The sequence below is a fragment of the Lissotriton helveticus genome, chromosome 2_1 (assembly GCF_964261635.1).
Source record: "Lissotriton helveticus chromosome 2_1, aLisHel1.1, whole genome shotgun sequence".
Classification (NCBI taxonomy): Eukaryota; Metazoa; Chordata; class Amphibia; order Caudata; family Salamandridae; genus Lissotriton; species Lissotriton helveticus.
In genome coordinates, this window is record NC_136059.1 from 244,296,146 (window position 1) to 244,308,694 (window position 12,549).

At 44.9% G+C, this 12,549-nt stretch overlaps 1 protein-coding gene and 1 long non-coding RNA gene across 2 annotated transcripts in view; one reads left to right on the plus strand and one right to left on the minus strand.

Annotated features, from left to right (window-relative positions):
* EPG5 (ectopic P-granules 5 autophagy tethering factor) overlaps positions 1-12,549 on the minus strand; it is a 582,198-nt gene that overhangs the window by 269,255 nt on the left and 300,394 nt on the right. The window contains exons 26-27 of the mRNA XM_078674745.1: positions 10,980-11,151; positions 9,042-9,204 (exon numbers count right to left, since the gene is read on the minus strand). Of these exons, the coding sequence (XP_078530871.1) occupies positions 9,042-9,204; positions 10,980-11,151 (335 nt within the window). The remainder of the gene's footprint in view (positions 1-9,041; positions 9,205-10,979; positions 11,152-12,549) is intronic.
* The window catches only part of LOC144817870 (uncharacterized), a 31,635-nt gene continuing 23,792 nt past the window's right edge, over positions 4,707-12,549 (plus strand). Inside the window, exons 1-3 of the long non-coding RNA XR_013606991.1 lie at positions 4,707-4,756; positions 4,833-4,914; positions 5,015-5,058. This is a non-coding gene — a long non-coding RNA (uncharacterized LOC144817870). The remainder of the gene's footprint in view (positions 4,757-4,832; positions 4,915-5,014; positions 5,059-12,549) is intronic.

The window sequence follows — 12,549 nt, forward strand, 5'->3', positions numbered from 1 at the left end:
CACCTCTTCCTTTCCTAGCCTGGTCCGAGTCCACCGCTCTCGTCTCATCCTAGTGCAGGAGCACGACATTGGGAAATGGCCAAAGACAGGATCCTAAACCGCAGCGAAAGGGGAAAATGGACCGCTACACCAAGGTAGTCGCTCAACTGACTGAAACTGATACTGAAAGTCTGGGTATGGAAGACATTGCTGCTCTGTTATCAGATATCCAGTCTTCCCAAGAAGCCCTAGAGGGAAGGATCGGTGAGGTGCGCTCAGAGGAGTCTCTTCTGCGGCAGGACCTACGAAACGTGGCAGAGAGAGTGACGGCGATGGAGTTGATCTCCGAGCACACAGTTCATGGGCTTCAAAAAGATGTGTCAAGGGTCTGCTATGCTGCCGGGGATGCAGTCTGGAGACTGGAGGATTCTGATATTCATGCACCATGCAACAAAATGTGCATTGTGGGATTCCCAGAGGGGACTGAGGGCACAGACATGAGGGCCTTCTTGGGCGAATTGCTGAAGGCGAACCTCCCACCAGTAAAAAGTTCTCATCCTGCTTCATCATAGAGCATGCACACAGAGACATAGGTGGGAGACCTCCACCAGGGATACCCCCCACATACCCTTCCCCGGTCCACCATTGCAAGGTTTCTGAGTTTTCAGGACCGCAACATGATCCTACGAGAGGTCTCGCTGAGGGGGAGGTCTGCCACGAATACTCAAAAATCCCTGTACTATACATGTGAGGTCCAAAAACAGTGCTGAACCTTTGACTCATTTAAACCAAGCGATGGGCGCTCCAGCTTCAGTGTGTGCTTTTATACCCAGAAAAACTCAAGGCTCACTATCAGGGCAAATCCTACTTTTTCCAATGTATTGAGTAGACCTGGGCTTGGCTTGAGGAATGCCCCTGGTTGGCAGGGTGCGAATGCGTACGGCCATGAGGCGTTTTACAGGGCTAGATCATTAAACGACACAACCCACATTGCATATTATTTAGACGCGTGGTTACTCCCTACTCAACACAGACATTTTTTTTAATGCGACCATACGTGTCACTAGGCTCCTACCCGTCATAACTCTCCTACCCGTCATTACTCCCCTCTCCCCTGATCCATTGAGACCAGTCTGTCTTTATGCCAAATAGGTAAACATGATATAGCCTGAGGAAACATAATAGGTTTGAGGAGGTGACGGACCGGTAAACCCCTCATATATTTCTTGCACTTGATGGGGAAAAGGCTTTAGGTGTGGTCCACTGTCCATTCCTTGAACTAACCTTGAGGAGGTTTGGGTTCGGCCCTTGCTACAGGAAATGGGTGTCACTGCTGTATCAGGGCCTGACTCCAGCGGTAAGGGTGAATGGGACACTGTCCGCGGAGTTTCCTATCGAGAGGGGGACACAACAGGGATGCCCTCTGTTCCCCACTGCTGTTTGTCCTCACAATAGAGTCCCTGGCATATATAGTGCAAGCCAACACGGGTTAAGAGGGTTCAGGGTTACGGCCATCAATGGAGATGCAGCAAAATCGCACTGTATGTGGATGAAATCCTGTTATATATTATCTAACCCGAGAGGGTTCTCTGCATAATTTTCCACATTTTTGAGGAGTACGGTGAGCACTTCAGTTACTGAATAAACTAGGAGAAGTCGGTGCTCTATCAGCCAAGTACACTGGTGGGCCTGGTCTTGCTTCTGCAGCAATTGACTGTCACACAGGAGGGTTTTCAATACTTGTGGATCTGGATGACACCCCATAGGGAGCTCTGTCTAAATAGGAACCTTGGGAAGTAGGTTCAGACTTCCAGGAGGATGCTGAGAGGTGGCGTGGGCTGCCCCTCACACTCCTAGGATATGCAGCCATTTTCAAAATGATGACTCTTCCTAAGTTGCTTTATGTCCTCCAGAACAGGTACTACCATATTCCACAAGATGTGTTCACTAAAGTAGATGGTAAGGTGCGGTCCCTACTCTGGAACAAAGGGCAACGCATAATAGCTCTGAAGACATTAAAATTAAGCCCAAATAATGGAGAGGTAGCCCTCTCAGATATTGAGACATACTACTGGGCGGCACACCTGATAGGGAACCTGATGGAGAATTGAGATTGTATGTCTCTCTCCTCCCTTCAGAGGGAACACCATTTGAACGCTACACAATTCCTGAAATAAGGTTTGTGGAACACCAAAACCTACATGAAGCACCGCTATAGGCATGGGTGCCTCTATTAATGTACACAAGGTTTAAGGAAATAAGAATCAAAAACACATACGTGTCTATATGAGATGAACAAAAATCATTTGTTATTTAATTCAAAACACTGTTTGAAAAAAGAATCAACCCAAAATGTAGTTACACTCTTAGCAATTCAAATGATGTTGAAGAAAATCATTGCCATGAATCATCGAGAAACTGAAAACAATTTAAAGCAATGTATGGCCTATTTACAAAACACAAGTAAAACATAGATCCCAATGCATTTCGGGTTAAAACTAAACCCTTCATCAGGGGATGCAAACATTATCGCTGTAAATCAGTAGTCTGTCTCTTGACGTCCTCCATGCAGAGCTACAACACAGAATTAATGTATGATAAGAAGCAAATATTTTATAGTGACAAAAGGAGATACCAATAGGATTTGCATTCGTGAGATAAGTTGATACACAAAAAGGTAGCAGAAGGAAGGGAATGTGAGGGAATGTATAGTAAAAATCTCCACCGAGCGTTGTAATAGTGCTGATGTCATCATTAGATATACCAAATGAGATGTTAGCTTGAGGTCATCTCACCACACCCCTGTGTGAATGTCAAATACACAAATTATTGAGCTGACTTACCAATACTCTCATGTAAGAACAACTGTGTGAAACCAGTTGAGCAGCTAGGGGTAATAAAAAACATCTCTTAATTGATTTCCGCTCCGTTATGCAGTAGCGACTCAACAAACATGCTTTCCTAAATAGTACTGCCGAGTGTCTTACCCATAGGGGCTCTGTCACTCTTCTAAATGTTCCCGTAGTGAAGTATAGCACAATGCAGTGAAAATGATCGTCAAGGCCAACCTGTGAGAAAGTGGCTCTGTATATACTGGACCAGCATAAGGTACAGTATGTATAGAGTCCACAAACCCCAGAGGTATAACAGAGGTTAAAGCCAGGTGTGACCTTACTCTCTAAAGTGGTAGCTTGGTCGAGCAGTAAGGCAGCACCAGAGGAGAGTGTAAAGCATTTGTTGTACACACTCAGTCAGCAAAAGGTTTCACACACTCAAAGACTAAACTTCAGGCCAATTGTTTTTATATCAAAGATATAGTTGTTTTATTTTTAGAACCAACAGGTATCAAAATATACTGTTCTCAATATGAGAGGTCTCAGATGAGTACTTTGCAGAAAGGCAATAAACTATGTCAACACCATAGGTACAGGGGTTGAAGTAGGCAACACAATTCTACACACAATTTAGCATTGAGCTCAATGGGTTTTTCTATATAAACACAGTTGATTACTTTGTAGATTACTTTGGTGGTTCCAGGACTGGATCCTAGATTCAGTCCTGGGGTCTAAGCTGAAAACAATTTAGTAAAAACATTTTAGTTATTGCAGTGATTTTTCAGGAATATTAAGCTATTTTAAAAGTTCACACTTAGAAACTTTTCAACAGAAATCTGACAATGTTATCCAATGGAAGACAATTCAGGTTGCAGGTAAAGTACGATCTTGTTACTTTTGTAATCCAGTACTGGGCTCCTAGGTCCACCACTGGGGTTGCAGCTTAAAACATGTAAGTAATTACGTTTCAGTATTTGGTATGATTTCTAAAGAATATTTCAAGTTTTCAAAAGTAGACACTTAGAAGAAATTTCACAGAAAAGCACACAATGGATTCCTATGGAGAAAATTCAAGTCACTAGTAAACCTGACTAGGATTACTTTTGCGGTTCAGTATTGGGCGACAAGATGCAGTACTGGCTTCTCTCTTGATCACAGGTGAGTACTTCGGAATTCGGTTGATTTTATGTGAATATTTTAAGTTTTCAAAAATAGGCACTAAGATGTTATCCACTGGCAGGGAAGTGAGTTACCGGTTGCCAGGTGAGTACTCGGCTGGGGAAGTTCGGGTTCTGGGCATAGACTCAGGGGTCCCCCAGGGTCAGGTAGGTTCAGTTGGTTCACCCTCAGAGGCACCGGGGCGGCCGGGTGCAGAGGTAGTTAGGCCCAATGTTATCCAATGAGGGGCAGGGGGTCTCCGGTTGGTGGCTGCTGGCTAGCAGGCCACGTGGCTGTGGGAGCTGGGCTCCTGGTCACTTGCTCAGGGCAAATAGGCTAGTAGGATTGGGCACAGGTTGCGCTGTCAGGGGCACTCGGGCGGCTGGGTTCGGGGTGCCTTGGAGCAGAGTAGCTTTTTAATTAGGTGATTTTGAGTCTGTTACGTTGGGATGTCTCTTGATTTGCAGTATGAGATTTATTATGTATTCAAGATGGTGTTTTCGTAAGTCAGTACCTATATAGCAACAGGCACAGTCTTCACATATGATGAGTTAGCTGGGTTTCGCGCTCGGTGTATTTTGTCTGCCCCACTTGGTGGGATAAAGTTTAGTTTAGACTCTACTTTTTTCACGGACATTTTGGACAGCGTGAGGACTCTTTCCGTGTCCATGATTCAGGCTCTTTAAATATGCGAGGAGAGTTTTTGTACGTCACAAGCGTACTTTACGTACTCCACGGACGTTGGTTGCTGATTACGGAAGTGTGTGGCTGATGGTTCAAACGCGGTGAGTCTTATACATAGTACCTTCGCGTGCATGGAATTATTACAGTTGTTTGCAACAGTGTCGCCTTCTTTTATAGGGTTGGCCTTGAGGATCGGTTTCACTGCATTGCGCTATACTTCACTACGGGAACATTTAGAAGAGTGACAGAGCCCCTACGGGTAAGACACTCGGCAGTACTATGTAGGCAAGCATGTTTGTTGAGTCGCTACTGCATAACGGAGCGGAAATCAACTAGGAGATGTTTTTTATCACCCCTAGCTGCTCAACTGGTGTCACGCAGTTGTTCTTACATGAGGGTATTGGTAAGTCAGCTCGATAATTTGTGTATTTGACATTCACACAGGGGTGGTGAGATGACCTCAAGCTAACATCTCATTTGGTATATCTAATGATGACATCAGCACTATTAAAACGCTGGGTGGAGATTTTTACTATACACTCCCTCACATTCCCTTCCTTCTGCTACCTTTTTGTGTATCACCTTATCTCACGAATGCAAATCCTATTGGTATCTCCTTTTGTCACTATAAAATATTTACTTCTTATCATACCTTAATTCTGTGTTGTAGCTCTGCATGGAGGACGTCAAGAGACAGACTACTGATTTACAGCGATAATTTTTGCATCCCTGATGAAGGGTTTAGTTTTAACCCGAAATGCATTGGGATCTATGTTTTACTTGTGTTTTGTATATAGGCCAAACATTGCTTTAAATTGTTTTCCGTTTCTCGATGATTCATGGCAATGATTTTCTTCAACATCATTTGAGAGTGTAACAAAATTTTGGGTTGATTATTTTTTCAAACAGTGTTTTGAACTAAATAACAAATGATGTTTGTTCATCTCAAATAGACACATATGTGTTTTTGATTCTTATTTCCTTAAACCTCGTCAGTCGTGTACATTAATAGAGGCACCCTTGCCTGTAGCTGTGCTTCACATAGGTTTTGGTTTTCCACAAACCTTGTGCTTTCATTTTCATGTCAGTGGGGACGCAGGGCTACACCCCTTCACGTGAATGCACGCATAGAATAGATTTACAATAGTAGAAACTCACTTCAAGTTAGGATTTAATTGGATTATTATTGGGGTGCACGCCCACTCTTCTAATATATAAAACCTGAAAATAAAAACATATTTTGAAGGGGGAGGGGGGAGGGGGAATGTGCCCCGTGTACACCCCCCTCTGGGATTTGATATGGACCAGTTCTGTTGTGCTCCAAGAGCACATAACAAACTGCTTCTAAAGTTTGCATTGCCTTAAAGTCCTGCATCGGGGCGCGAGGTGAAAACCAGCCCTGCACTGCCACCCAATGGGCAAATGAAAGCGCTGCACTGTCTGCACTCGTTTTCAAAACTTCAAATTACAGAAAGTAGTAATTTGTATCGAATTTAACCCATTTCAACGCGACGCTACAAACTCACCCTCTCGACATGTGAAGCTGTCAGGTATATGAGGCATTGGTAACAAAGCCATGCCGTCACCATTTCCGCATAAAGATGGATTGGAGTTGTATCTGCAATCTAGTGTGAGCATGGACTGAATACCGCCTGTCATTCTCAAAGAGAAAGGTGTCAAATATAGCAAACACTTTAACTGAACGGTAAGAACGTAGAGACAGCAGTGATGACGACGAGCATGGTTTACCGTGGGCCCGCTGAAGGGAACGGACAGTGCAGGGAGGCCTAGGGGGGCAGAGGACAGCTACTTTTCACACTACTGTGTAACAGTTTTGTTTAGACAACATAGCTGGGCCCAGGCTGAGCTCTCCATGGCGAACAGCCTCTCCTGGGCCCGGCTCACACTCTGGCAGCTGAACCAAGACTCTGCTGTAGCGCTTCGATGCACCTAGCTAGATTCAAGATACTGATTGGCAACAGCATGATAGTGCGTTGATGCGGGCACCAGCTCTACCATGCGCTATAGTCGCATGCGATGCACGGTACTGGGCAGGCCTGCAGTGTGTCTCGTTGGGGCATTTCTACGTCAGACGCGTGACCCGATCAGTAACACTTTCTAACAAACAGCAGCAGGCGCTGACGTCCACGCTGTACTGTTTACTTGATAAGCGACCTCTGCCGGAGCACTTCATTTACTGAAGCTTTGAACACATTAACAACGAGTCCAAACCGCAGGTAACGCGCAGAGTGTGTGGACCCGCACACCTATGCAGGCGCGTTGGGCGCCGTCTATGACATATGCCGGCTCTAGGCACTTAGCCGGAAAGTGCTGTATTCGGGTAAAGGGTTCATCAGTCAGACTGAGGATGCGCTCCCGCACTGAGCCCCCCTCCAGGCACCGCACAGCACGGACCCGCACCAGCCTGGCCTGCACAGCCAAAGGCATCTCACACTAAACATGGTCCGTCCTGGATCACCCCCTGCCACAACTGTGCGCCAGGGACATCTGACACAAGCCCACTCTGGACGGCCACGTGTCCAACATATATACGCTTAGAATCTACTGTGCTACACATGTGCGGAGCCAACATCTGCCCAAAAGTGCCTCCTGGGGAAACGTCTGCACCACGTGCCTTAAAGCGCCACTTTAATAAACCCATCGGATTCTATCTGGCGGATTCTGTCCTGTGCCCCTCTCTAGAGGCCTCAGCACTCTCTCTTATTGTATCTTGTGTCCCCACGGACCCCTCTACCCCTCTCCTGAGTGGTCCCCTCCCCGTTTCTACTCTTTGCCTTGGCAGTGCCTGCATCTTTGCCTCTGTGCTGCCACTTGTATTCAGTAGAGCCTGCATAGTTCTTGCTACAGTCTCTCATGCACCGGTTTTGTTCCCAGCGTTGGATGTCGGTTTCTAGTCACTGCTTCTTCTCTCTTGCGCTTAATGCAGCGCTTTCCTTGTGCTCCCTTTCTTGTACCTGGCGCCGTCGTTTATTAATCTCCCCTGCCCCTTGTCCTCAGTGCCCATGTTCCTCCTCAGTGTAGCACTTCTCTTTCTCCTCAGAGCTCTTTGCAGCGTAGTCTCTTTTTTCAGGGTTCCTTCTTTCTTTTTCTCGGTGCCTTGTCTAATTGGTTTTCCGATTCCATCTTTTGCCAGTATGGTCTGTCTCTGTCCTCCTTTGCACGCTCTCTTCTTCATGTTCTTTTATTCCTCTTCATTGCAGCCTCCCGGCTCTTTCTCAACACTGACCCTTCTTCTTTTCTCTTGCGTGGTCCTCTTTCTTCTCGTGCTCTTCATTCTCAACATTGCTTTGTTTTCTTGTATCTTCTCCCAAATACTCTCTTATCTCACACTTTCTCTCTCTCTCTCTTCCCCTCATCGTCTCCACTATCTCTTAACTATCCATCTTCTTCTCTTCTCTCCCAGTACTCATTTCATACAGTATTGTACATACAGTATTCTCTTTCAGCACTCTCTATCTGCTCCTCTTTTTTCTAACTCTCCCGCCTGTGTGCCTCCTGCATCTTTACCGCCTCGCTAGTCCTCGATTCATCTCTCTTGGGTGCCTCACTCTCTTGTGCCTGTCCCTTTATATTCTGCTCACTAGGTCTATTTTTTTCAGTTTGTTTAGTGGAACTCCAATAAGACTTATACTATCCTCATTTAATGATACATTTCCTGGTGTACTTTATATTTGTTTTCCGATAAAAAAGATTTCTTAAAAAAATTGAATTAAGAAAATGAACGCTGTAGTCTTAGGCTTCATGCCCTTGTAGTATTAAAGTCCCTCAGTAAAAAGAAGGGCCCTTGGTGAAAACAATGGTGTCAATAATATATATAAATAAATATCCACTACGGAAACCAGGCAAACACAGATGCCCTACAGCAGCCAGAGTATGCAAGGCAACTAGAAGAACACTGTCCTCCAGAAACTGTCATTTGGACAAAGAAGTAAGACTTGCCTCATGCCGAACAAGGACTCGTGGCTGATGACCAAACTCAAGTAACAGTAGGGAACACAAACAAGTCATGAGAGAAGCAAAAATGCATAATGGTATAAAGTTACCAATTAAAAGAATTACAACAGATAGAACAAAACAAAAACATGATAGGAACAGCCATTAGCCAGCAAGTTGGATCAATAGCGTAAGTGTTCACTGTTGATATTTTTGTGCAACCTGAGGGCAATAAACTTGAACTGTGTTGGGTCAAGTGAACATGTAATCCCTCTGAGGATAACAACTTAAGAACCATTGCATTTGGTAATGTCAACACCTGGTTCGAAATAATAAGAATTAGCAGATTTAAGCACCAGGTACAAAAGAAATACAATATTTTATTGTCATTATCATTATTAGCAGTAGTAGAAATCAGGTAATATGGCAAACCTTGGCTGTCACGAGCGAAGGACCCTCACATTTCTTATTCGAAGTTCCCCGGCACTCCAGCGGCATACTGATCTGATCCTCTCTGTTAATGTAGAGTTTGGGCATTGTATCCAACATTTCTAAGTCCAACGCTACTTGCTGTGATTCCTGTAGGGCAGCAGTCCTGGAAGAAAAAAGCAGTTTGTGATCTCCAGATCAGAGACAGTACTCTCCTGCAGCTTGAAAACTAATACAACTGCAGAGGTCCTGCTGTGCCCCAGCAGAAGAGAGAGACAGCAGGCACTCACATCTCTGGCTGTATGAAGTCACATTACCATCAAGGTTTATAGCGCCAGATAGGGATTTCATTGTAGGGTTTGCTTTTTATGCCTTAAATCACTGACTTTGTACTCAAGTATTTTTTTAATTAGAATATAAATAGAAATGTTTTTAACTACCACTTCAGATATATTGAAATGTATGTATGCCGGATTGTCGCCCTGAAGAAGTGGCAAGTGGATGAAACGCTTTAGAGGCACAGCCTTGTGTTACTGTTTACCAGCAACACTGGAAGAAAATCTTTTTGAGAACAGTAAAGATGCTGTATCGATATGATCGGATTGATGGCCTGTTATATCATTTGCCTGAGTGGGATCTATTTAGCAACTGCCATTCATCTTTCTTGACACTGACACGTGTGAAAAGTATGTTCCCTTTAAGGGAGTGCTGAGTACTAGCTTTTGAAGCATAAATGGAAAACTCATTGCATGTTTGTGGAGAAGTGTGGCTCAATGGTTAGAGCGGCAGACCCTGATGCAGAGGTCTAGCCCGGGACCAGGGTTCAATTCCACGCCTCGGCGGGTCTTGGGCTCAAAATTCCACGGACCTGATCATTCTCGCCTCGGTGCCTATTCCATTCATGGAGTCCCACTCTGCAACTCTGGGCAATAGCTTGCTTAATCTCCACAACGGCCCCCACAACGCTAAGGATGCCTGGCCTCCACCTTGGGGGTGCCCAGGAGTGGACACCTCACAGGGAAAGCCAGGATGGGTTCCACAGCGGTATTCGTACAAGCGCCTTGAGACCCTTGCGGGTGAGTAGTGCGCTATACAAGTATCAATTTACATGTTTTGAAAGTGACTGTGGACAGAGTTCCAATATATTGATGGTCAATGCTCAACTGTTCTTTAGTCTTAAAACTAATGTCCACTGACCTTTGATGAATTGGGTACCAAACTTGCTTCCTTTTCCACTTTGCGCAATTAAAGAAATGTGCCAACTAAAGCCGTTGACGCTCTTGTTAATATGTCTGTGGATAGGGTGAGGTCTCTTCTTGTACAGAACAGTTACCCATCTTACGTTCTTATAAAACAAGCTCAACGAAAGTTAAGGTTACATGGCTAATGTACTCTACAATGGGTGTTCAACACAGGTCTAGGAGGGTCAAAGCGATGCCAAATGTTCCATATAGCTACTGACTAAACAGGTAACATTTAGAATCAATGTATATCAATTTGTTTTATGGGGGTAGCCTGAACATCAGAAAAGGATCTGAAGCTGGAGCATGGTGGATATCTCTGCTACACAAGCCAAAAATATAATTACATTAATAATTAAATAAACCGTGTATCCAATAAAGAGGTTTATCTGACAAATAGTGACACTACAAAATGTCATACTATTCTGCTTTAAATTTGTCCAATACAAGAGGTAGCCTTAACCTTTCTGCTTTGAGTGACAGGAGAGTAGCTTACTGGAGCATGTTTGGCTGGGATACATTTACAAATGTCCGCTAAGAACTGAAATAACAAAACCAATTAACAATTTTCACTTAACAATAAAGAAACTGGAACCACTTGACTTAAAACTGAAAGATTTTCCAAAACATTGGCCATCCGGTTCTGATGAGTTGCATTATAGGTACGACCAATCGCACTCACGAAACGTATGCTGCTTACTTTGCATGCTGTTGCAAGATGGTGAGATCCTTTTGAATGAGCTGCAAAGCCTTTTGTTGCTCTAGTAAAACAGCAGGAGAAATCAAGGGAACTGGTGCTTTCATAAGCTGCAGAGGAGGCCCAGTGCATGGCCCATCATGCTTCTTTAGATTAATCAATACCCTGTTCTTGGCTGCAAATGAAAAGGGAGAAATGTTAGTGTAATTCCAAGTGTGCTGTCAACTGCATCTAAGATAACTCAAACGAACTTTAATTTTAGACATGTATGGCACACAGATTAGGAGGACCAAGATCAAGGGTTACTTACCTTTGGTATCAATATTCCCGTTGGATACTCTACCTGCAGATTTCTGACTTCTTGAATCTCCGCCAGGCACAATACTGGATTCAGAAAAGTGGGTATAGCTCTCCTGTACTATCAGGTGGCACCACAGCTCTGACTCTACTCCAGAGTTAACAATGACATCAGTTCCTCTTCTTTTTACCCATGCCCTCAGAGGCAGACTTATAGAATTGAGTGTGCAAGAGCTAACATGGAACCATTTTGTTTGGTTGCATCCTACCCATCACAGTCCACTTCAGCAAAATGGTCACAAATATGTTCACGAAAGTCTGGAACCACCATCTGTATGACCTACCACAGGGCCAAGGGAGTAACAAACCAAAGGAAATGTTGAGTAAGTGGATTGAAGAGTCAGGATATTCGAAGAGAAAATCGTCTTCCCCTTTCTTCAAACCATATCAACACCAGGGCTCGAGTCGGGGTACCACGCGGGTGGACGGCATCCCCCCACTTATTTTAAGGGGTCTTACCGGGTGGACGCCGTCCCCCCTGCGCAAAAGCTGGGCTTTAAATTATAGCGGTATTCGCCCTCACGGCCGGCCGCCCCGTCGATCTCCCAAGTCAGTCCTGCAGAGGTTTACTGCTCTGATGGGAGGCTCTCGGCCGCCAGTTGTGCGTGTCTGTGGCAAGTGCTTCGTGACGTTCTGCTTGGGAAGGCGCCACGCCGGTCTGTCAACTCCTGTGTGCTGCAGCAAATGGCGCTGGGGATTCTCTGTGAGGTAGCCTTCGGGTGCACTGCTCCTACACTCTTACAGGGTGTTGAAAATACCGGGCCTCTCTGCATCAGGGACGGCCAAGCCCCCATAACAAGGTCGGTACAGACAGCCATGCTTGGCATCTGGTATGAGACGAAAAACTAGGCCACCGGATGCTCTGTCGCCGTCTTAACAGTCAAAATAAAGATGCAATGGCCAGACAGGGTCGTTATTTAAGCGAAAGAACACCCCTTTAATAACCTCTGAAAACACATACACCATAAAAGCAAAACAACAGCAGAGGACCACAAAGTGTAGATCGAGTGTTTTTTTTACCTTTTGTGACGTCACTTCCGGTTGTGACGTCACTTCACGTATTTGAGCGCCCCCCCACTTCTAGGTTTTTTTTTTACCTTCCGTGACATCACTTCCTGTCGTGACGTCACTTCCTGTCTCTGAGCGTCCCCCCACTTCTTTATTTAGGACTTGTGCCCTGATCAACACCTTACTGGGAGAATGGGCGGTAAAGAGT